General features: G+C 34.3%; 1 protein-coding gene and 1 long non-coding RNA gene across 11 annotated transcripts in view; one reads left to right on the top strand and one right to left on the bottom strand.

Annotated features, from left to right (window-relative positions):
- The first annotated feature begins 1534 nt into the window (after window positions 1–1534).
- LOC100650597 (pyrokinin-1 receptor) overlaps window positions 1535–26068 on the top strand; it is a 35415-nt gene continuing 10881 nt past the window's right edge. Inside the window, exons 1-5 of one of the 10 annotated variants that reach the window (XM_048405506.1) lie at window positions 1535–1782; window positions 5771–6517; window positions 7686–7998; window positions 8085–9934; window positions 12870–13276. In XM_048405506.1, coding sequence (XP_048261463.1) covers window positions 9450–9934; window positions 12870–13276 — 892 coding nt within the window. In that variant the 5' untranslated portion in view covers window positions 1535–1782; window positions 5771–6517; window positions 7686–7998; window positions 8085–9449. The other 9 variants (XM_012308206.3, XM_048405505.1, XM_048405507.1 and 6 more) reach the window with 9 other exon arrangements.
- LOC125385023 lies at window positions 13101–19770 on the bottom strand. Its single transcript, XR_007223957.1, has 2 exons — window positions 19618–19770; window positions 13101–13183 (listed from the first exon to the last, which is right to left on the bottom strand). It is a non-coding gene; the product is annotated as an uncharacterized LOC125385023 (long non-coding RNA).

Here is a 26068-nt window from a genome sequence, read left to right as displayed (position 1 = left end):
GTCATCAAAAATTTTGCAGATTTCACTTTCAAGGATAGTTTACGATTAGTTCAGGTTTGAAATTAAGTTGAGGTCCAAAGAATAATCATCGTAACATAAACGTACGAATTCGAAACATGTAATCGGATGCTAGCCGTAAGATATTATAATTTCAAATTTAATTTCAAATTTCAAGAATTTCTTATAAATTTGCTAATTTATAAGAAATTAGCAAATTTATAAGAAATTCTAACTAATTGGAATTTGAAATTTGATTATTGCGTTTCGAAAATCGAAGATAATTTTAAGGTAACGATACCAGCAGGAACATTCTATTGCAAATATATTCCATTAATTATTTCATATCATTTTACATTGATTATTTCACATCGATATTTTCATATTTGCAAATATTTTAATCTCGGCATCCAATCGATTTAAATATAAAGTAGAATTTCCAATGACTGCATAAGCACAATCACGAATTCCAGTTTTCCCAACAAATTAGACGATTAATAATCCTCTGAAAGCGAGTTCCTGAACAACTATTTACTTCGCAAAAAGTTCACATACGCATTCAAGAATGCCGTGCATCCAAACATTCCTCGCACCTTCTCTGTTGAATCATCTAAATTCAATTTCCCGGTTAATCCGTCGTTCCATTAATTAAATAAATACTTACACCTCCGATCGATCTCCACTTCGATATTCCAGTCTCATAGTAAACAATTGCGTTTCAATACTGTTATGGAATAGGCTTCGATTTTATTTACATGAAATATTGGAAAAAATGATTATTAAAATGATAGGTATCCAATTCTTTGGCCAGGTATTATTTCGAAATAATTATACATTAAACAGCGAATAATTCGACGAATTGCATTATAAGCAAGTGATTTCTCTTCGAATTGTTTTATTATTTAACTATCAAATGAAATAATTATCTATTTTAATTGGTATTTTGTATATTAAACAAATGTTTCCTGCGTTAATATCTATCAACATTATCAATTGTGCAAAGAAATATCGATGTTAAATTTAGAGGTAAATTGGAATTAAAATTAAAAAAATTCCGAGGGAATGTCATATGCATGTTACGTTGTGAAATAATTCGACTAAACTGTTTGTAAGTCGAATATTCGCAAAATACAATTACTCGAAGCTTCACTTAATATTAAAATCCAAATTACTCTATTTCTGTGGATGTAATTAATTTTCATTTGAAATTTATTTGCGAGTGTTAACCGAAATAGAAAATTATTTTATCATAAGACAAAGGAAATCTGCCTCGTCTGAATATCATCTCTAAGCCAAAAATAACGGAATAATGAAGCAATAAGGAAACGATTCATTATTTCATCGCTTGTTATATCGTTGCTCGTTATTTCGTTGCTTTAGTTGGAATACAATTTACTGAACCCTGTAGCGATGTATCGAGTCAGCCGGGGGCGGAAGACGCAGGTGCGAAGGCAGCGCGTTTTGTTGTGAAGACCGCCTAACGACGCTTCTTTCAAATTCTCAGCACCACCACCGCACGCTCACAACGCGTTCAGTTCTCGTGGGCATCGGTCGATTCCAAAACACGCTGCCTGTGCCAACATCTATGAAAATTGCCAACCTGTCTCTTATCTTTCCAAATATTCCATTACATTCTTCTTTGTCGATTCCAGACGAACAACATCAATGTTTGGAAAGAGACTCAAGTTCATTAACGAATCGCGGAATTCGTTTCGCGAAGGGTACCTTTAGTGAGCTACGCGTGTGACGAATGGTTTCGGTGTCTTTTCAGATTTTGTGCTTTCTGTGAGTGTTGTGAAAAATCGTAAATATTAAATATTAATATTAAACTATTTTGTAGTTATTAAATGTTATTCAAATTTTCAAGTATCAACGTTAAACTCTTATTTTGTTTTCATTACATGCTATTGAAAATGTTAAATACTAACATTACATGGCAGCTTCTGTTGATTTCTCTTAGTTCTTTCTTTTGAAATTTTCTTGCGAAGACGAAGACGATACGTCGCAAGGTAGAACATAGAGCTCTTTGATAAAGTTGCGACACTCGTGACAAATTGTTTTCGCGCTCTTCAAAATTTCCGTTCTATGATCGCAATTATTGCTGAACATGTAGCAAATATCGTACAGGGGTTTGTCAGTTTTTCTTCCTTCTGGAATTCCTTCGTGAGTAGAAGTTTATTTTATATTTAAGATGTACGTGAAAGAAAATCACAGCATACGGGGTATATACCGGGAGCTTTTATTTAGAAACAATTATTTTGATACTTTCTAAGATTTCTATGAACGTCGCGAAAGAGTTTTCTTATTTCTCGGGATTCCTTGAGAATTGTTTCGTAAATGGAAGTTTTTAAGTTTGGAAAATGGTAGTAAGGAGTACGCTACGTGCAATAACTTATAACTTCGCATGTAACGAACCATTTTGGAGCACTGAAGGATTCCTGTGTTTTCTGTGAATGCAACTGTTGTTTAAAATAGTTGCTATTTAATAAGAGAGTTTGTTGATTTTCTTTCCTCCTCTCTGGAAATTTGATCACAGCTGCGAAACTGTTACGAGTTTAACTCGTAAAATGTAACGTGGAGTTGGTACTATGTATGGGAAATTTCTTATTCAACATATATAAGACACGTAGCAAATCGTCTTAGCTCTCTAAAGGATTTTCGTGGAAGCTGCGAAAAATAAATATTTCACTCGTTTCTCATCTTGTCTTTATTTTGCAACTTTCTGCATTTTTTATTCAAATTCGAGAATTCATTGGATCTCGGCAATTTTTTCTATCTTTATAACTCTTCGTAGAATTCGAGAACTCATCGGATGTTGGAGATTCTTAATTATTAAAATTCTCCATCTGGGACTTCTTTGTTTCATGAATGGAACTTAATTTTCTATTTATCTTGTAGAACAGAACACGAAACACTTCGTACAAAGAATTCTTTGGTTAACATAAACCACATGTGTCATTCTCGTGACAGTAAACTCAAGTTCTCAAGTAGAACATCAAATACACACTCAGTGGACGGACTATTTGATTTCTGATCTGACAATAAGTGTCGTGAACAGTATTATTCTAATATGGTGTGATTATGTTCGTTCGTCAATGGTTCCAGAACAACAATTGGGTAATTTAAGGGTTTTATAAATGAGCGTGCGATAGAGTAGCTCGTCAGGGACTATTGTATTCTTTCTCTATTTCCTTCCGAAAACTGTGCAAAGGAAGGGTCGTAAAAAACAGAGTTCCCTCAAAGTCACTCAAGTATTGTCATTACTAGGGACTGTTTCAACGAGAAGGAGTTCCTTCAGTTAGAATAATATTCCCCGTCAGCAAGTAAAAAAAAAAAAGGAGCAATTCGCGATAATTCAGTATTATCTTCATTAATGTAACTTCCTTTCTAGTTTGTTTTAAATGCGTGTCTCTTCCTTATCTACATTGTTATTTCTAATTGTTAGAAACTAAGAGTTATCTTACATAGAATATTTATTATATTTATTATATAATTATATAGAGTACAACAGTGTTGAAGTTACATGTTGAAGATATTTTCTTCAATTTTGAACATACACGAAAACCTTAATTTTTTATTATTGTTTTTAATTGCAAGTTTTATTCTGTGTGCGTTTTGTATCGATACGGTATATCTGATATTTTCAACAAAGGAATTATTTTTCCTAGCAGAATGTTTGTAAATCGATACATAATTTGTTTAATTTTTGATATATAGAAAACTCAATTTTTATTTTCGATACTGCTATTGTATGGTTGATACGATGCAAGCGAAATGAGATTCACGAGGATTATTCTATTTGGATCCTTATAAAGAAATTACGCAAATGAATCGAGGATTTTGGAATCTTTTTTAAATAGCTCTTCTAATTTCGTACGTTACACCGATGAATGAATTCTATTTTTTCTCTGTCCCCTTGTGATGATCGACAAATATCTAAAATAAAGTTTACGGCAGCGACCTTTGTAAGTTACAAATAGCTCTGTAATATAGTAGCCATTTTATATAATTCTGTAACAAACGGCGCGATCTCTGGATAAAAAACTTCTTTCTGTGTAGTTATATCGAGCGATACGCGAATATTTTCTGTCTTTCGAAGAAATATAAAAAAAGAATGAAGGGAAAATGCACGACGAACAGTGTGAAATACCGATAGTTTTTCTTTTTTGGACAAGAATAAAAGATTCGTGAAAAAAAGAAACCGTGGAAAGTGTAGGAGCGTTGAGAAAAAAGGATAGCGATATATCTCATACCGATGCTGTTGAACAAGTGAATTGAAATTGTTTATCGATGCAGAATTTTATAACTCTCAAGCTGTACTATGTACGATTCAACGATACGTATGACACGAGATATTTGAATTTCATATAAATATCGCTTCTCTGTAAAAGTTCAAGCGGGTACACATACCCTGGGTACAGAGTATCGTGAACGTCATCAATACCAATGATATTGATTTTTCTTCAATTTTAATCGCGCTAAGTTACTATGTCTGAGAAAGAAAAAGGATTTTTATAGTGAATATCGAATGAGATTAATTAGCATCGAGGTATTCTAGAATTTTTTGTGCTCATCAGCAACGTTTTAAAAGTATAAGGGAAAAATGAAAAGAATTATTCGCTTAATTTAATGACATCATCTATCACTTTTATTATACCGTCAGCTTACTCTGTTCCATTGAATTCGCCAGTCTTTTTCTTCTTCTTTCTTTCTTCTTTCTTTTTTTTTTTCTTTTTTGATGCAACTTATGGTAATTATTGAATCAATTAGAATATGAATTCGTCTTGGAGCTTTACCAATTTGATTATCAGCCAATTTATTCTCTGAACATTTAATTTCAACTTTATTCAGAATTCTGCTAGTAAATTGTATTTCTCTGTATTGTTTCCTGTAAATTTATACGTAATAATTAATCTGTATATTTTATTGTTAATCTTAGACGCACAGGGTGAATCAACGCTATTTCCTAAAAAGAGGAGAAGTTTTCGTTAGCACGTCGATTCGAACAGAAAAGAAAATCCAAAGAGACATCGGGAAACTCAAACGTCCATCGAATCGAGACTTGAACCAATTTCGTTTGAAACGAACTTAACATCAATAATTACAGAAGATGCTCGTATTCCATTAACGTTAAGTGACACACGATTAAAGACTGACACAACAATTATCACGGACAGACAGATAAAATAGATATGTTTGCTTTATTTCCTATTGCGGGAATATTGTCACGTAGCGTTTCTCTTGATACCATTGAGACAACACCATTTACGAGACGATCGAAGACAAGACATGGTGGATCGTATAATATATCTCGTGCTAGACTGATTTTGCGCTCAAAATAATCTGTTAGTTGGGAGAATCAGTTCGCCATTTCAGCGACGGCCAGGAGAAGCGTGGATGATTCGAACGTTGTCGAAGAATGTTCAGTCGCGAGCAAACCGCGCTCTAATCGCGTTCGTGTCACGAAAGCGAGCCACGCGAACGAACAGAGAAACTGGGAGAGTAATTCTTTTCGTTAGAGTCAACCGGTTGATGAGACGAGGAATTATCGCGAGGCTGAATTGAACGATACCTTTGAGATTGTTCGGAGGAATTTTTTAATAATCGGCGACTTGATTTTTTGACATAAAGGAATAGTCAAGTCAGAGGGGAAACAAAGAAACGAATGAAATTTCTTTTGAAGTTATTCGAGAAAACATTATAACAATTGTCCATGTTATGAAAAGCATTTTTTTATAAGGCATTTCGTGAAAAGGATTTCTTTTTTTTTTAGATCAATCAGATAAGGAAGTGAATGGATTGTTGTGGTTGTAAGAAGCTTGATCGTTGGAATTGAGGTGCGAATCCAAAGGATGTTTATTGCAGTCAATAATTTGATGATGAGAAAAATTTATTCCTGGTGAAGCTTGTCGAGAAACAAGAAGAATCTTAAACCGATTTTCGAAGGGAAAGTGTAACTTTGAAGAAAATCTTATTGGTTTTATGACGGAAACAATGAAAAATTTGAAGAGATGTTCTGTATCTATCTGTGGAAGGAAGAGATAGATCATTTTGAGAAGGAAACAAGAACAGTTCGAGGATGATCGTGAATAATCTAACTAAAAATTGTTAAATTTAATATTAAAATAATTAAGTTTCATACCAAAATATTAAATTTCAAGTAAGTTTTCAGAAAAAAGAAGATATAACTAAATCTGAGAGAGAAATGAAAGATAGTAAAGGTCGAGGGGAACAATTTAATAATGCTTGGGAATAATCTAAATAATCATTAAAATTCAACCTGTATTGTGTTACGAAGAAGTAGGTGTACAGATTAATAAAGAAACATAAATTTGAAGTGCAAAAATCGATAATTGTATAACATACAATTATCACAAAGAGGAAGAAAAACCTAAACGAAGGTTATAAAGCATTTGACAGATTAGTGGAGTTGAAGGCGGAAGTAAGAAGAGAAAGAATTGATGGATAGTCTTGGAAGAGGAGAAACAATTTCCAACGATCTCACGGAAGTAAGTTTCAGGTAAGAGAAATAATTCATAGAAACAATAAAAAAATATTATAAAAGATTGTAAACTATATTCCGTATTTTATAAAGAATATGCAATTTTTAAAACAAATTATTAAAACAAATGACTAATTACTTAGACGAAGAAATTGTTTCAAACACGAGTTCCAAACAACTGACAACTCGGCACTGTCTTTCAATGATCGACAACCGTTCATTTACGAGTGAACTTTCCTAATTCACAAAGAAGAAACGACACAAAAACGCGACGAACGAGACGAAACGATTAATTAATCATCTTGTAAGAAGGAACTGTTGAAACTTGATTGCAAAGTGTCTTACGATAATTGACTTTGACGAACGATCGAAAATAATTCGGTTTTAAGAATGTTGAGATTAATTGAGCTAAGCACATAGAAGCTAATTGGAACTAATTTATCATTGAAGGCGTCAATTAAAAGGAATTATTTTAGCGAGCATTCGATTCGAAATTGATCGTAGGATGAACAATAGCGGAGAAAGTATTAAATTTATTGTTCTATAACAAAAGACATAAAGATGAGTTAAATAGCATATGAAATTTATTTTTAAGCACATTGGAAACGTAATAAAAGATTATCGTAATCTACGTGTATGAACATGTGCGTGTCCGTCTAGACGAAGCATCATGAAATTTAAACTAGAATCGTATCGTTACGATAAATCAAATAATTTACCGTCGCGTAGTATGAGACAAATTGATACGAAAATCGCATAGGATTCAACCATAACAGCTATAAATTATCCTCTGTCATAAAATTGTATAGATATCGATTAAAAGCATTTTAATATTGATTTATCGGCGAAGTACCGTAACAATCGTGGAAAGGGAATTGTAGAAATGTAACTTTTATCTTTATACTTTCTTTAACATTTCGTATTTTTTACAATTTCAATAATTTTCCGTAAGATTTTCGATCGAACAAAGCGACAGAAAAATGATTTGAATTAGAATCGTGCGATCAATTGAAATGAGGTCAGAAATAATCGGTTCACATCGTAAACGAAATAGCTGGACAAATTTAACAGAATGATCGACTAATTGGCGTTAGTTACGTTAATAACGTTGGATTGATTATTCTGATAAACAAAGAAGGAAAAATAAGAAAAGGCCAAAACTGTTCGCACATGCAAACGTTTTCAGGCATGTTTACAGTTGGTTGGATAATCAAACGACGCTCAAGTTATTTGTACGGCGTCGCGTGTTAATCGCGTCATAGATACTAATGACATACAACCAAGAATCGAATTACTATTACACAGAATAGTAGTCGAAACTATTCCGAGGTAAATCGAAGGCAACGATTAGACGAACGATCAGTATACAATTAGATCTGATTCGAACTTGATTGCAGTGACACGATTCAGATTTAATTTGATCGATGAATGACATAATCAACAACTAGACGCTTAAACTGGAATACGTAATTAATAAAATCACCTGCTATTACGATACGGTAAGTAAAATTGAAATCGTCGAACATTTCCATCCGAACGAAAGAGAAAATGAAGAGGTAAAGTTTGTGCAATTGAAAAATTCCAGAGTTAAATGTAGGAAAATTCCAGAGTTAGATATATGAAAATTCTTATATACATAATAAGAAAGAAATTCATAACAAAATCTAGAAAAAGTTTCGGATGGAAATCGTTGAAATTTTAAATTTCATAGTAAGATTGAAAGGACTTGTTTTTATTAAAATTAAAAAGTTTGTACCAGAAGCCGAAGGAAATTACGTTGAAAATTAAAAGACCCTGATAAAAATCGAAAATGATGTCGTGAAAATTTAAAATCTCGTAAGAGAAATTGAAATAAAATTCATTGAAAAAATGTTAGACTTTTATCATGAAAATTGAAAGAACATTTTCATAAGTTAAAAAAAGTTAGAAGAGAATAGACACTTTTTCTAATAAGATCCATCTTACGGAATAATAGCATCAAATCAACGATCCAATTTCTGAGACCTACCGCAAAAAAGAACGAGACGGCGGACACGTTAGACCGGAAGTATCGTGGAAAGACAATCTCCGAGTGACAACACGTGGATTGGACGCTTAGCAGTACAGAGCAACCATAATAAACTCATCCTGTCCCGTTGATGATTTTCTATTAATATGTCTCAGCGAAGACCAACGACATATTCTATTCGTCCCTGAAGATGCAATGGTCAGCCATGTTTCGATCGAACGACCGACCTATTTTTAAAGCCGCAAATTGATTCGAACGCTTTCAACCACAGAAATCGACCAATAACACTCAACAACTTATCTTCCAATATTCTTCGACTTCATAAAAATTTCGAGGCTAACTTATCGAGTTTAAATGAAGACCAAGAGAGAAGAAGTGCTCTTCGCAGACCACTTGACGCGTGGATTGATAATAAAGGCACCACGACGAGTCTGATCGAACCATCTATTCGCGTCGACCGCGGTAAATTGATTGGAATTGACTTAATCGTCCTCGAGGGATACCAAGGGTTCGTCTTTGTCCTTGGAAGCACCCGAAAATGTCGAAGAAAGACGCAACCGAACCTATCTCTCGTTGTATCGTTTGTACCGTCGTCAACAGATCTTCAAAACAGACCTTTATGATACACCGAAGCTTATGAGACTTCAACTTACAAAGAGAACATGCGGTGATTTATCTTTTCGATCGATTACCACATCGATTACGATTAAACGAAAGAAACGAAGGCGATTCGAATTCGATCGAAACGATGGAATAAAAAATTCGCGGAAACTTTCTTTGGCGAAATGTAAATGTTAAAAAAATCGAATAAAACATTTACAGAGACTTTCGCTGCAATTAATATTAAAGTTAATTTTATACTAGTCAATCGTCCAAAAAGCTAGTCAACGTTATCCGATTTCACAGAATCTCTCGGAATCACCCGGAATCTCGTCGAGAAAAATGATTTCGTCAAACAAGTCGGTCGGTTCGGAAGGATCGATAATAATCGGAGATAGCATGAGGTTGGCCGGAAGTCACGAAGATTCGCTGGCCTCTGAAGGTACATGGGAGAATTACACGGGACTAATCGCCGAATATTTGCAACAGGAAAATTGTTCGACGGTCAGGCGGGATCCGTTGTACATCGTTTTACCGATCACGGTGATCTATGCGGTGATCTTCCTCACCGGATTAATCGGCAACGTGTCCACTTGTGTTGTGATCGCGCGTAACAAGTCGATGCACACGGCCACCAACTACTATCTGTTCAGCTTGGCCGTTTCTGATTTACTGCTGCTGATATCCGGCCTGCCTCCAGAGATGTACTACATCTGGTCGCATTTCCCGTACGTGTTTGGCGAGGCGTTCTGCATTATTCAAAGCTTCGCCGCGGAGACGTCCGCGAACGCCACCGTTCTGACCATCACCGCCTTCACCGTCGAAAGGTTTGTAACCAATTTGAATTGAATCATCGACTTGAGAATACAAACCGACGAACTCGTAGACTGTTCTTAAATTTAGTATTTCGCTCTTTCTTGTTTATTATTCTTGGACATGGATGTTTGTGCAAGTTCACGCTTTTACTGCCGTTCATTGTTATTTAGACATTTAAATTTGTTAATGTCCGGATATTTGTTATTGAAGTGACTAAAAAGTAGAATCTAAAGAAATATTTGTTCACTTACTAAAAATTATACCTGAGATGGCGAATGTTTATGCAAATGCATGTTTTTATTTTTATTATTTATCTTTATTTTGGATTTTCCTTTCCGCTCAAGGAACAATATTTTTTTAAATACCCGATATACTGTACGTATAACAGAAAGAAATAACATAATTGAATAACATTCATTTGTTATTACGTAGAAACTTACGATCGAATTAAAGTTTCCGAAGATACGTAAGATTTTTTGTGGCCTGTGCTTTAGTCCCGACCCCGTCGAAATTATTGACATAGAATGATGGTTTTTGAAGACATCAAGAGGGTTGAAAGAGTTAAAGAGCCACGTCAAACGGTTGTAGTCTTCTTTTACTGTTTATCATTCCTTCCAATTAGACGATCGATCGAACCAGTTGCGTTTAAGGATCTGTTCGCCTCAAAACGTCAATCTAAATCGCCAGGTGTTTAGTTCAGTAAATGGTGCAATCTTGTAGTTCATTTTACGTAGCTAACATCGTTTTTTTTTTCTTTTTTTTATTTGGAACAATTTTACAATCAATTCTCATTGAGAATTATAAGTAAATTATTCTGGCGTGGTATATTATAACTTGAATAATTAGTGTTTATCGTATGTTTGATTCTAGTTGAATCTAATGAGCCAACATCGTTAACGAAGTTTTTGTTAACGAAGAAAGCGTTAAACCTTCTGATTTTAGCTCTATTTTACGCGGCTTTCGTTGCTTTGCCCACGTAGCATATAAAATTTTCCTCCGAGCATGATAATTAATTTTTAATTAAAAAGGTTAACATAATAAAAGATGAAAAGGATCTTCGACCTCAAATTTCCATAGACTTGTTAACCTTTTTACGATAAAAGGAGCATAGAAACGGATTAAAAGAATATTTTATCTTCAATTTTCTCGCAGCACTTAATTTTAATTTTCCAGCCTTATATGTACTTTTGTTTCTTTTCTCTTTTTGTTTTGTTTTTAATATCACCTTCAGAAAATTTTTCATCTCCTTTCTAATAAATCATGGATTTATAAAATCGTGAAACGTAACAGGTATAGACGTAACAGTTTATAAAATCGATACATAACATTTTTCTACGAGGTTCCCAATAAATATCGCCGTAAATTAAATCGCTCTCGACCTTTTCAACGTTTTCGCCTGAAAATATCAAGCTTTCAGGGTGTATAGCTACATGTCATCCCCTTGTCACGCAGAAATTCCCAGAACTGTCTAAAGTAACCCTTGCTGGTTGACACAAATAAAGCGTGTCCAATTCTCTGGGACCTTCTTTTTCTTATCTCTTATTTCTGCCTAAGTAAACCGCCACGATCTTTGCTTTCTTGATCTTGCTGTAACTCTATTCTGCGACGAATGATTGCGGAAATCGTGATAAAATGGATGATAGATACACTCGAACGCTCGTTAAGAGACAGATCGACATCTTCCTCAAATTATGATTAATATCTTGTTAAACTCAGCTAGAATCGTTTTTCTTGTTTACTTTGAAATGTTTTACATGATTAAAAATGTTGCATTCTTTAATGTTCACAGTGATGTTTCGTGTTTCTTTTCTTTTTTTTCTTTTTTCATTTTTTAAGGGAAAAATGATACTCCAGAGGGTAAAGCACTTACCCCATTTTTTTTCTGTTTGCCCTAGCTTTACTTTTATAAATCGTTTCATCTTCGTTAATAATTTCTATCATGACAAGTTGACAGAACCTTTTTCTGGATACAGAAAAGCTTCTTCTCTTGGAAGAGGGAATATTCTTGGAAACGCAAGTAACAGTCGCTTGTCTACGAAGATAGTACTGTTTCTTCTAAAAATCAGAATATTTACCTTGAATACGTATCGCATGTTTTACTACAATACGGCTTTCCTTCTACTCGTATTGAAATTGGAAAATTCTTAGTAAACTTGAAACTTAAAATAACAACTTCTTTTGCCCCTGTTAATTATTTCTTATAATATTATAGATTATACATAAAATTTTTCATTGTACAAAGAGAATTTTACCCTTTTGTTTCCTTTAAAAAAAGGACTACAATACGCCGTCTATTCCACGCTCCAATTGCACAAATTTGATACTTAAAACGGTTGCAAATTGCAGAAATGTCGTCAGCTGAAACGAACGAATATAGAAGTAAGCGTATCTTGGAGTTAACATTATGCATTCGAAATGTACGATCGCGTTTATCTAAATAAATAAAACGGAAGCAAAGAAGCAATGGTAAGAGTAGTGAGATCTCGAGGCAATCGTAACGAATTCGCATTAGTTAAGCCCGCGAGTAAACGAAATTTCGTACTATCTACGAAAAGTTAGCACCATGAAAATGAAATATACAGCCCAAAAGAAGCTTCGTTGCAAAATAAGGATGCACGAAAGCACTTTTGTGTAGTCACTTTATTATACAATAAATGTTCCAAAACCGACACAATACAACGATAGATGCAACAATAAATCCGAGAGTAACTACAATATTTACTTCCGGTATTCCTCAGTGAACACAGCACGTCATCCATCATCGCACATTTATCTCCATTTTCCGGTTCGCTAACGTGTTTCCACGATGTCAGCTTCGTTAAAGTTCCTGCTAACAAGTGGCTCCCAAAAACCGTTCTTTCCCTCTATTTTTTCTCTTTTTTTTTTTTTTTTTTTTTTTTTTTAACTTGATAGAAAAATGGCGAATAACGCGTGTTCCACTTTCAGGTACGTCGCAATCTGTCATCCTTTTATCTCGCACACGATGTCGAAACTGTCCCGGGCGGTGAAGTTCGTCATAATAATTTGGCTGCTGGCGCTATGCATGGCCGTGCCACAGGCGGTTCAATTTGGCATCGTTTACGACTATCGCAACGGCTCGGTGGTCCTGGACTCGGCTCAATGCTCCATCAAGTGGTATCTGATGAAACACACCTTCGAGGCATCCACCATGCTGTTCTTCGTCCTGCCGATGACCATCATCACCGTTCTCTATGTACTGATCGCGATTAAGTTAAGACGATCCAGACTGTTGTCAGCTACTGCGAAGAGGAACCATTTGTCAGCTGGATCCATTCACGGCGATAGCGGAAGAGGAAAAAGCGCCGCACAGAGGAACGTTATTCGAATGCTGGGTAAGTGGAACGTTTCTTTGATTTTATATCTTTTTCCTTTTTTTTTTTCTTTTGTTATGAAATGTGACAGGGCAGTCGAAGCGACCGACTGGTTTGTAATATTTTGAGAGTCAACTGTCAATTGATAGCGTCGGGCCATTGGAAACGATTTAGATTAAATTACGCAACTTTTGGAATTTGTTAGTTTGTGATTGATATTATTTTTTTTTTTTTTTTTTTTGTTTATTGATCTCTATCACGGAGGATGTAAAATACGAAGTAGAATAGAATAAATGTTGGTAATCGAATATAAATCGATAGTCATCTGTAGCAAAATATTATTTATTTGAGATTTAATACAATAAGGATGAGGGTCTGTTGAAATTCTCAAGGGAAAGATAAATGAGGGTATTTTGTTTGGAATATTTAGGAATTTAAGGATGTCATGGAAGTTTTACTTGTGAAAGTTTTCTATGAAAAATATTGCAGATTTGCATGGAAATTTTGTGTAAGAGATACGACAGCTACAATCGCATTTTCCTTCTAAACTTAACATAGATTTTTTATTTATATTTAATACATATTACAGTGGTCTGTATTGTATTCAAAAATTTCCAAATTCAAAGTTACAGCTATATAAATATATCAAAGCTAAGAACCGGTTATACGACCATATATTAAACACAAAATTCTCCTAAGAAATGTCATCTGCATCAATTAAGGATTCCATTTGCAATTTTATTAACGATGTGCAATAATAAATATCAAAATCTATCTCGTTACACACAGACTTGAAACCGGTTTGAAAGATCCCGTAAGTTTGACAAGTTGCTAAATTAACGAAGAAAAGTAAGAAACATACGTAGCCGAGATTCACCTGGATAGTTTCGAAGTGGTTGTTCGACTTATTGTTCGTCGATCTGCGATCACCAGGAGGGAGGAAAAGCATAATACGTTCGATGCCAAGGAGATTCGTAGGTTTACGGTCCTATAAAAATAGTTTCTACTACTGTGATAAATTCTTTTACGAGTGTCGAGGCGCTTTCGTTTGACGCGAAAAATTTATCGTGCCAGGATGCACTTACCGTGTCTCGAATTGTCACGATTATCGCTGTTCAATCAGAAATTAAAGTAACATAAAGAAGCAGACAAAGTGGAGTTTTTCTTTTAACCAGAATAAACAGATTTAATGTCGGTTTATTTAAAGCTGTATCTTTTCCTGTAAATATTCAGGGTCATGAGTATCAAAGTCACTTATCGAAGATCAATCTGAGAAATGATTCGGAAATTCTTAAAACTTTGCAGCAACTTGTCATCTGATTTGGAACTTTTAAAGATAAATAGGATTGGTAGAAATTATAGCACCTTGAGATAAATAAAGAATTCTGGTATATATATTCAGTGTTGCAATAAAAATATCATTTTTATGTATAAATCGATAACACTAAATCTCTTTTCATTCATATTCATTAGGTCTCTTTGAAATAAAGTCATTGCTTCAACTAATTCTGCAAGACAGATTAATTTTTCTATTGTATTTGTTCTTATCTAAATCAAAATTTCGATTCAGATTTGTCCCGCGTAATTCGTATAAAATTAGTTCAATGAAACTTAGATTATGAGACAGTAAAGTGTAAACACGTACGATTCTTAGTTCGTCGTGTTTCTCGTCCGTAATTGTTGTAAATAACTCCACAAATGTTTAAAATTAGTTCAATGAAACTTAGATCATAAGACAGTAAAGTGTAAACACGTATGATTCTTAGTTCATCGTGTTTCTCGTCCGTAATTGTTGTAAATAGCTCCACAAATGTTTGTATATTTCGTATGCAGATAAAATCACGTTTGATTAGTCGTTTCCTTATTACTATAATTATCGCGTTTTACATAAAACCAAGAGATATTCTATTATTTACGAAAGAGAACGTATACTGTACGATTGTACGTGTGGCATAGTTTCGTGACACGATTTTTTATGTAGTCGAACTTTCGTCCGGGTAATACGCAAAACAGAACAGACGAGAAAGCGCTATTTCAAGAGCAACGCCTTCTTTCACGGGGATATTCATCTGTCGTTAATTTTATTTGTTTTCTACGAAAATCGTCCTTCATGCTATTCCTTCCACCGGATGTACGTATTTTTGAATGACGAATGCATTGAACAAAATATCACACAGAAAGGACGGACTATTTTGTCTTCTATCATTTTATATTGGGAGCGTGAAAGTTTAAATTTATGGAAGAATGTATTTCTCTGGCGTGAAATCGTATCTCTGTGAGAGTATCGCATTTTCACATTTTCACAGAATCGAGTTCCTGTCGATTCTTTATCGAGTTACCGTAATAGTTGTTGTCATTCAACTCGCACGCGATCTTCCATAGTATTTTATCGAATTTTTCTGTACAATATTTATTCTTATTGATACCTTGCGAATTTCTTGCGAAGTTGCCGCAAAGTAGCCAGTAAATTTCCCAAGAGAATTCCTTTTCAATTTTCATATACATCAAATTTTATTGAAGTAATTACTTCTAGGAAAACTCAACACTTTTCTTTTGTATCGCCACTACCTGGATACCGCCGCTACGAAGAAAATAGAATTTAGTGAAGTAAAAAAATAAAAAAAAAAAAAGGAGGTCCATATTATTGTGCTCTTGAACATGAATGTTGATTGGATTACAAAGTCTAGAAACAAAGAACTATAAGTAGACTTTTATTGACTTTCTCTTGTTGCTTTCAATTAGAGTTACACAGCAAGGTTAATTTTTTTGGTAATTTCCTTTGCTATAAATATATCGATGTGCTCCCTATCACCTTCGATTGTAATGTACACTGCTAGAGTGAGGATTTGGATCAGTATACACTATACTTATACTTATTTCAATATATTTCTATTACACATTCATCCACGCGTTCCTCGACAAATTTCAATAGAGTTCTTGGAAAATTCATGTATAGTTCTCTTACAACTCCTACGGCGTTCTTACACAGCTCTTACAGCTAGAAGCTATTAGATTTTATTACAGACTTTTCAGAAGCTTCCGTTCTTTAGTAATGCTTTTTTAAAGCTCTCGTAGATTTTCTATCAGATCTTCGCAGAATTCGTACGAAATTAATGTAACGCGTTCTTCTAAAGAATAATTAATAGAATTCTTCTGAAATGTGCGTAGAGTTGCTGTGGACTTTTCATCAAGTTCTAGTAGAGTTTCTTCAATTCTTCTAAAACTCTCTGAAAATTCCTATCGAGTTTCAATAGAGTTTCCGTAGAATACGTTTAGATTTCTGTTAAAACTATCGTAGCATTTTCGTTGAATTGCTATAAAATCTCCTCAGAAGATTCTGATTAAGCTCCTAACGATCTATCGTTCGGATTTTGACAAAAATTTCCAGCCAAGTTTCACTTTTTATCGAGCTTTTTTGTACTCTCAGCGAATTCTTCTTTTGTCCCGATTAGATTCTCGGCAGGTTCCGCGATCATTTGCTTTATTATTATGGTTCTTATCAGGTTTCCTTGTCGAATGGCCATCGTGAATCGAATTCTTTCATCGTGATCGCCTTCTAGAAATTCTCATTTGCGAAAAAACGAAACGAAAAAATATCACCCGTCCAACTAGTAACCAGCAACATGTCCGGCGATTGAATCGACGGCCGTAAATTCGATCGACGCAGGTTCCAGATAACTATTCCTCGAAACCTTTTCGGTCGCGCGTACACGCTCCCATCAAGATGCCGAAAAGGTAGCCTCGTAAAATCGTACGACCTCGTGATTTCGGTTAGTTTATGGGAATGTGTCAACCACAACCCTCGTATTCTGGTTTATCCATATCGAGATGAATGAATGGATTCATAATCCCTTAAATGTAGACAACGTAAAAATCGAGTTCGTTATATCTCCTTCAATCTTTTGATTAGTCAGTTGTTCAATTGGAACGTTCGCGAAATATAAAGAAATTAGTTCTTTTTTAAATTAATAATTAACTTTTTCGAAACTATGTCTATTATTGGTTGTTATTGTGATCGCTCGGATCATCGAATGAGAAATAATGTAATATGCCGTGTCATTTTTCAAAATCTGATCCTTCGAATAATCTTAAATAATAGAACTTATATCAAATTTACATTTGTATTTGACGATGCACTGTTGAGGTTATTAGATGAATAAAGAGAGAAAACGCGTGGATAAAGTGTAAGGTACAAAATATATGTATTTAATTTAATAGAGAAGTGTAATAATAAGTAGGAATACAATTTGAGCTGGTCCAGACCCACACGCTAGTAGTGTTACCTTATAACTGAAAACCCCGAAGCCAACGTCGCCTGTCTACTGTTTATGGTCTGCCTTCATGCTAGTCTTTTGTCTATATGCTGTCGATCGCTTCAGCGCTTGAGAAAACTAAAAAGACCAGATGTGGAGTTTTCGTAGAAATGGTGACCACTTCAACATGTACAATACCTCGTTCAATTTTTCTAAATCAGGTTCTTCGGTGCAACATAGTTCCTGAAATTCATATTAGCATTTTTATTATCCCGTCCCAAATTAATGTTCTTAATCATTTGCCCTATTATGGCGAACAGTACGACACAATGAATCGGGGTTATCTCTTTTGGTGAATTTTCTAGAAACGTTGCACGTTTTCCTCGATATTCTCAAACTTTCGGCTGGACACACGGATAGAAGATAATTATTTCTCTACCACTTTCTTGCTGGTAGCGTCTGCTTACTGGCCTGCTACTACCACATTTCTTTCTTAATGTAACTGCACCCCTTTCCCACTTTCGACTTTCTTAACGATCCAATAACAATTCGCTGAAGTAGAAACACTTTAACCGAAACTAGCACGAAATTCCTTACGTCAGTCCAGATTCAAACTTGAACCTGTGCCATCTTTTTAATGAAGTTAATTTCGAGCACCGATTAAATATCAAAAGTCAAGTAGCACCATTAACGTTATTACCAAACCATAGAAAAAGACAAGGTTTACACTCTATAGGAATCAAATATTTTACAAGACACGTGTTACCACAAAAATAATGCGAAATGAAACTGCATCGAGGGAAAAATATATAAAATATGTATTTCGAGCACGTGAAGTCACCGGCTGTGTGCATTGCGTCCATTTTACATGGAGATTTCATGTTTCCCTTATAAATATTGCAATTTTACTTGGTCACGCACTGCAATATTCATATCGAAATTACCGAATGAAATAGTTTGTAAAATAAAGAGTTGATGTATCGTATAAAAATATTTGTTTCTGTTCCATGGAATTGATCGTAATTTTTAAATAGAAATCCCTTCGCTTAAATCAAATATGCTTACTGTCTTTATATTTGACATCGGATTTTAAGATCCGTAAGATCCAATGAACTTTAAAAAGTTCGACTCAAAATTCTGTGTTGCATTAAGAAATTCTTTCGTCGATGGTCTGTCGAAGCAAAGAAAGTTGCTATTGCTGTAACACTAATTTTGAAACGATACCGAGACTGGTAAAATGCATAGAATTGAATTGTGACAGCAATCAACTACATACGATATTGATAATTGTACGATATGCAAAGTAGAAGTGTAAGTGGAATCAATTTGAAAACTGCATAAATAATAATTTTAATGAAAATTATTGATTCAAATGAATATTATACGATTCCACATCTTTTACTACGTATTATTTAATTTTTTCCTATCATTCGTATTTCTTAGAATTTCAAGATCATCTTCGATATTTAGAATGGTAGTTAAAAAGTTTTGTTCGTCAAGAGAGACGTAGATAATATTTGAGGAAAAGTTCTACGATTTATATTAAAATGATCGTTGAACGACTTTTAAAGAGATCCGACTACGTTTTTGTCGGTCGACTTCGTTTCGGAATTCGGTATTTCCGCTATATTTGATTTTTTGTCGCTTATTATATTCTACTCGTAGATCGCGAAAGATTCTGCTTCAGTGGGAACGCTGCTCCTTAACGATGTCGGTTGTCATTCTCGTCAGAATGACCGATGTCGTTGATTTCAAGTTTGCACATTTTTTCCACATTATAGAGCCGCGCGTATATCGTAATCGGCAATACTTTTCAAGAGGGATGACGTTTTCGAGCTAGGTAGTAATTTGTTTTGAAGGAAAATATCTTTTAATAGAATTTTGAAGAATTTCCCACCGTGAAATTGTAAAATTAATTGAGAAATTACGTTTGAGAATTTATATTTGAAAACTTTGTAATAAAATTGATAGGACTCTCTTTTTTCTCCATTCACTTTAGATGGACTTGAAATTCGTTTCCTTGTAGTAAGACACTTTTTAATCAGATTTTCTCGGATCTTGCAACTCGCAACTTCGTTTTCAATATGCATTGGAAATAAGATTACTTACTTCCAGGACAACGGATGAATAAGTCGAAGTTCCATCTTGTGTTAAAACTCGGCTCAAACTCGTGACATCTTTCCATAACTGTTGCACGTTTGAAGGATTCGACTCGTTTAGGAGTGAACAAAATTTATGACAATCGTTATGATATTTTCATTGCAATGATAGGAATGGTTAAGCATCGCATGAAATAATAAAGTTGCTTTATCCTCTCATAAACGTTGAATTATAGCTGTAGGAAACTTTGGCTGGAATACCTCGTAACTATTCTCGTATCAAACTTGCATTTCTATTTATAATGTTTTGTGTTTCATCAGAGTATTCGAATAAAAAGCCTTGAATTTTAGCTAATCGATCGTGCATCGTTCAGCATGATTTGAATTTGACTTTGCACAGAAATTTATTCGATAGTGAAAACAATTATTTAAGAACATTTTGATCTTCGTTTATCACTGTAACGTTCAACAGATATCTCTGATATGAACCTCTACACTCAGTGATAAGGCTCGTAAACTTAACTTCCTACTGTCGAAGCCCTTTTGACGACATATCAATCTTTAAACTACAAAATGACTCGACAAAACTTAATGAAAGACTTGTGTGACGTTCTGGTGAAAAATTGTCGGTTTAACGAAATTCTAAAATATTTCAAAGTCCGTAACATTAATTCGAATTTAAATTGCGACACAAAAAGTTCCTGTTAATATTCAGTTTAATTCTCCATATATTCTAAATAATCCCTCGCAGCATTTTCGTCAAATGAAAATTAATTTCTCCATCTGAAACTTTCCTCTTCGAATATAATGCCTTGCCACCAATAATCTATAAACGCAAACCGGAAGTCTCATGTATTCATAGTTTCTAACTTCCTGAATGAACTAGCACCACGGAAATCGCTCAAACATTATTCCAACTCATGATTTACGAGACATTTGTAGTCAGAGTCCGAAAACACCGCAAACAGACCATTAAACGCCACCTTAGTGCGACCCATTCACCCTTTATCTCCTTTAATCCCTTGCTAACTGTTCTTTTAGCTTTTTACCGTTAAACGACCATGTCATGTACTCGTTCTTTTCTGAAGATTTCGGTGGCAACCCGCTGCCTTTTTATACTCGTGTTAAGTGAAAATCGCCTTGTCTCGTTCGTGGATTTACGAGGTGTGGCGCGTGCAATCAATAAACGACCACTTATCGCCGATACAACCACGAATAGATTGCATTTAATTTGCGATACTAAGTGATTAACGATGTTGCGTCAATTCGATATATTGTTGGGCTTTTTTCTTTGGTCAACGTAGAGACATTTGGAAATTTCTTTAACACAGCATTTACTTTGATATTTATAATGCAATTTAGAATTTCTTAATTTAGGATTTCTCATGCACATTCAGATATTTCTGAATCATTGATGCAATATCTAATTTGCAATATTTTTTTTTCTTAGGTAACATAGATATTTGAGAATTCTTAAATATGTTTGATTTGTAATATTTTTTTATTTCACCTAGATATTCCCGAATTTATTTGTTTAATCTCGCATTAATGCAATATCTCATTCGCAATTGCACGTGTCAATAAATATCCCCGAATGTTTCCTTTTATGGCGATTAACGAAGTATCCATAATTTCCCCTCCCTCCTATGTTCAATTTAAATTCGATGCGATGAACATTGTTTATCGATACATGTACGTTTTAAACAAATACAGCTAAAAAATAATTATCATTCGTTTCCTCGTAGTAAATTCGTGGAAAGCTTACAACGTTGTATTTGATTAAAACAGGAAGTGGGAATTATTTATTATGAACGTTTGCCAAAAAGCGCGTCTGAAAAAAAGCATTCTTTACGTCTTATTTAGAAAGACGGGACTTTGAAATTTTCGAAATATCGTCGAAAAGGATTCATACCCTGCTGGAATGATATGTCACGCTAAGATCGTTTAATTTTATCCTAGGAAAATTTATTTCTATCTTGGATCGTATCTTCGGAGCTAGGAATTCCATTCGGTTCGTTCGATTTACAACAGTGAGAACGGAATTAAGAAACAGGAATATGAATTCGCGAAACACAGAGAGTTCGCACACGGTTAGTGTAAGCAGATCGATCAGGAAATAGATCGTATTCTAGCATGACCTCGTGGAATCTTATACAAACCGGCTCTGCCAAAATACAGCTGTAAATAGATGCCTCGAGATGGTATGTTGCTGCTTGTTACGGAACGCGTTCGAGAAATTGTCCGTTGACATAACGATGGCGATGCTTCTTTGCATCGTCAGACTTTATCCTTTCACGCTCGATGTATACGCTACTTTGTATTTTAATAAACTAACTAAATCAACCAAACGATAAATATATCCGTTTTCGATAAAGCAAACTTCGAACTTTAGCGCATTATGTCTTCTTTATTAAACTAGACGAAGAAACGTGTTTCTATTATCCATAATTAAATGTTTAGCATTATTAAAATAATTTTTAGTATTGGGACGAGTTTTTAGATATTGGAACAATCCTTTTCACGGTTGAGCAAAAAGAAATGTTTCATTGAAACGTTGCAAGCTGCACAATATTTATTATTCTCTCTAGCCATTTTGTAATCTCTTCTTTATTATTCTCCACCTGTTCTTACAAATAAATAGCTCTATCTTTAACATAGATTTGCAATAATTGTAAAATAGCAAATTTATAGGATATATAAGAAGTTGCGAATGCTTGTTTTATCTCACTGTTACTTAGGAGGGTGACTTTTCATTCCCACCAAGAACAGATTTGCTCTTCACATGGAGAAACTAGCTTCATCCAAGGTTTTCCTCTCTCTTTTTCTTTTTCGTTTCTGTTTGTATAACTTGGTCAACAGGAATTCACCAGTTTTTGGTGGGTTTTGATCGTTGCCGATGGTAGAGCTGCATATTATACTTAGAATAGATACACACTGACGTTGGAGAGAGGTTTATGAGGGAGATACTGTGCGCTTTATATTGAGAAATGCGAACACGAGATCTCTGTATATACAATGTACATGTACATATATCCTTTCAGTGTAAGTTTTGAATATATAAGATTGTTTTTCACCGATTTATTTTATCAACTAAATAAAGCGTCGTACAGTGCGACATCCAATGGACAGGTCTCTTCTTTGTTAGACTCTGATCATTATCAGACTTTGATCTTATTATTCTCCTTGTTCTCCCAAAAATCGATAGATGATTAGTAAAAATCGCTTGTACATCAAAATTTAATTATTTGAAAATTACCTCACTCGTTCGTTTATTAGGTCGTCCGAAAAGTTTCTTTCGTTTTATAAGGAAATAATGGGTGTACAACATTTTCCGTTTTATATTATTTTGTCGAATTACGTATAATCCATTTTGTTCTATCAAAATAAAGATCACAATGTTCGACAGATTAGGTTTCATGTTTGTATAAAGATGCGTCGTTGTAAAAGACGTGTCTGTAAAAGAAAGACACTTTTCGGACAACCTAATACATTTCTGTTTGTTGATTCTTGTCAACCAGTGTCTGCTATATCTTCAACACGAAGAATTTGAGCAGAGATACGCGTAACTTTAATTTCCAATTAAAAAATATCTTTCTTTCTTTAACGGGCAATTTAAAAACATTGGTTCAATTCTGTATATTCTTTCCTCCTGCGAACTACTACACTGGATGTTCTTAATCGTTTCAGTGAAATTTAGTGAAATAGCGTTTGTAAAAAAATGGGAAGATTGTTTTTGGCATTGGCACTGTTTATTTAAATGTCTGTTTCATAAAATGTTTGTTTTTTAAAATGCTTATTCGAACGTCACTGTGTGTGGTCAGACAAAAAAATAAATATTCAAAATATTTCAACCGAATCAGAGAGTAGGAAAATACTAACAGAGGTTCGTTAAACAGACTTCTCAGATCCCCTCTTTCGTTTCGAGAAAACTACATATTACATGCATTTTTATCTTTGCTCCGAATCCTCGTCCAAATGTTGCACTCTGCGTCACGTCGATGGTACCGTGAGATGCCGTGAGTTCGAGAGAAAAATGGTATTGTTACATCAACGATGACTTAATAATGTAAAAAGGTAAAATTCACGAAATTGCTTCAATACGATTTAAAAACGAACATCCAACGTGAACACATTTGACAAAGCTATTTTTCCAATGGCATCAAATCCACGTTTGTTTAAAAAACATCTACGTGAACTAATTCGTTACACAGTTAGCAGGTTTCTCGATAGAAACATCTATCGAACCAAATACTTTTCCACGTCACTGTAACTTTCTTTATTCATGTAAAAACTAACACAGCAGCAGAATACCAGATGTTGCACGAATTTGGTGATCAGACAAGAACTAGTTCTTTCTACGAACATGGAAAAAACCTAATAGCGTGTGAGGCAACCTAAGCCGTGTCCCTTCCTGAAAGGTCCAGTATTTCGCTAGCGTTGCAGCCAGTCTTCATCAGAGTCTAATGATAATCTCATACTTACAGAGAATTTAATAAAGTGTAACCATAAGAAATACTTTGCAGGATTAACAATTTTTCTAATTGATTTTTAAACATTTTTGAAACGTGTATTCGACATATTGCGCGTGTAGTTTGAAAGTGTCGCGATATAAAATAATTCGATGAAAACGATTGTGTGTCAGAAGAAGAAACTAAAGACGAAGAATTATAAAAATAATATTCGACCGTTGTCTCATAGAGATTATTCTTTTGCCGATATTATGCGTCTAGCGAATAACTTTTGTAATCTTCTAAACGGTTCTTCTGCTTATCCTACAAAGCTTGTTAGAGCCGTGTCACTTTCGAAATACACGTGCGAAACTAAATGGTCTGAGATACAAAAATGACGAATCTATATAATAAGTCGCCAAAAGTTAGATTATTAGAAACACGTGAATTTGCAAAGACCATGATTCGTTTCGTTTTTTGGAATAGGCGATGGAAAAATAATTGAAGTCGCAAGTGATGAACGGGACGAGTCTTAACCCCGTGTATAATAAATTACAGTGATTCGTTTGAGAAAATTCACGATTAACTTATTAGGAATAATTCATTCGACTATAAATCTGTCCTAGCTATCCTATAAATACATCTTTGTTCAACGTAACTACATTTGTCCTTAACGAATAAATTCATTTATTATCTGTTCATTTACATATAATAAATTTATTTATACACCATTGGTGACGTTTAACATTTATCAAATTTTGTCGTTGCTGCAAAATGGCTGGCATGATACAAAGTTCATGAAAAATGAGCGAAAAAGCGGAAAAATCTCAGATAAGTCGGCTTTCCAAATTTACGAGTGCTCTAGGGGACTACTTATCTTCATCCACTATGTATTCGCCAGTGAAGAGATAACCACGACAAAAATTCCGGCCATCAAACGTGAAATCGGACCGTACGATAGATTTTCACGTGTCACGCGGATGAAAAAGTGAAATATTGTACGAAATAAAGGTCCCTTGGCGCGGAAGCATCAACTATCGAATATCGATCTTTTTTCCATTTAGTAACTATCTAATATGGAAGAGCAAGGCAATTTAGATCTGGTCTCTTGTTGTAATTTGTTTCTCTTTTTCTACCTGTTTTTTTTTTTCAAATCGGTTGGCGTCCGATTAATTTCTATTTCAATTGAAATTCCCGATCCAAGGATTGTTTGATATATCCAAGATGAAAGTTTCTCGATTCAAAGTGGCTTACAAAAATAGATTTAAATGTAATTCCAATTTTTACAAATTGTCACGTGATTCTAATTTTTTAAAATTATTGTCGAATAACAATTTAAGTATGCGATGATTTTATTTTTAATTTTACTTTGCTCAACTTAAACTGTTTCTTAGAAAGAATATTTTTCATCGAAGCTTGGATGCTTGCCACTGAATTATTCTTTCAAAAATCGGATATCGATTTATCGTTACTCTCTATTTTTTATGTCAACAGAAAAATGAAATAATTTGCACGTCATCGATGTCGCGAAGGTAACACCAGTAGAGACCAGAAGACTAACATTGAAAAGTTCGTGCATATGTATTTGCTCGATATCGATTCTTGCAATTTAGCAGATTGGATTCACGCGACGTAGAATTGAATACGGTCAATGTCCAACTGCTCGCCATTTCCCATGACTGTATAAATCATTCTCTGTCAAATATTTGCCGTGCAAACAAGCACAGTTGAGCGTGTGTTCGCGAAAAGTTTGCCGGAGAAAGACAAGCTCGTTTGAAACTCGCAATTGAAATAATCGAGTCACTCTAGCGCGTTGTTCCTTTCATTTGATAGTGGAAAAATCAAGTTAAACAAAGAGCAGATGTTTTCAGGCGAACAGTGGGCATTAAGCTTGGAAATTTATACGACTGTGAAAGATTTATGATTCTGGAACAGTTATTGGTTCGAAACCATTTTGCAATTGGCTTTCTGTTCGTTGTAATTGGGGAAATTTAATTAGAGAATTTGTGAGAA

This window comes from Bombus terrestris, chromosome 4 (assembly GCF_910591885.1).
Source record: "Bombus terrestris chromosome 4, iyBomTerr1.2, whole genome shotgun sequence".
In the NCBI taxonomy this organism is placed as follows: Eukaryota; Metazoa; Arthropoda; class Insecta; order Hymenoptera; family Apidae; genus Bombus; species Bombus terrestris.
The sequence above is the reverse complement of the archived record's forward strand: the minus strand, read 5'-3'. Positions and strand labels throughout refer to the sequence as shown.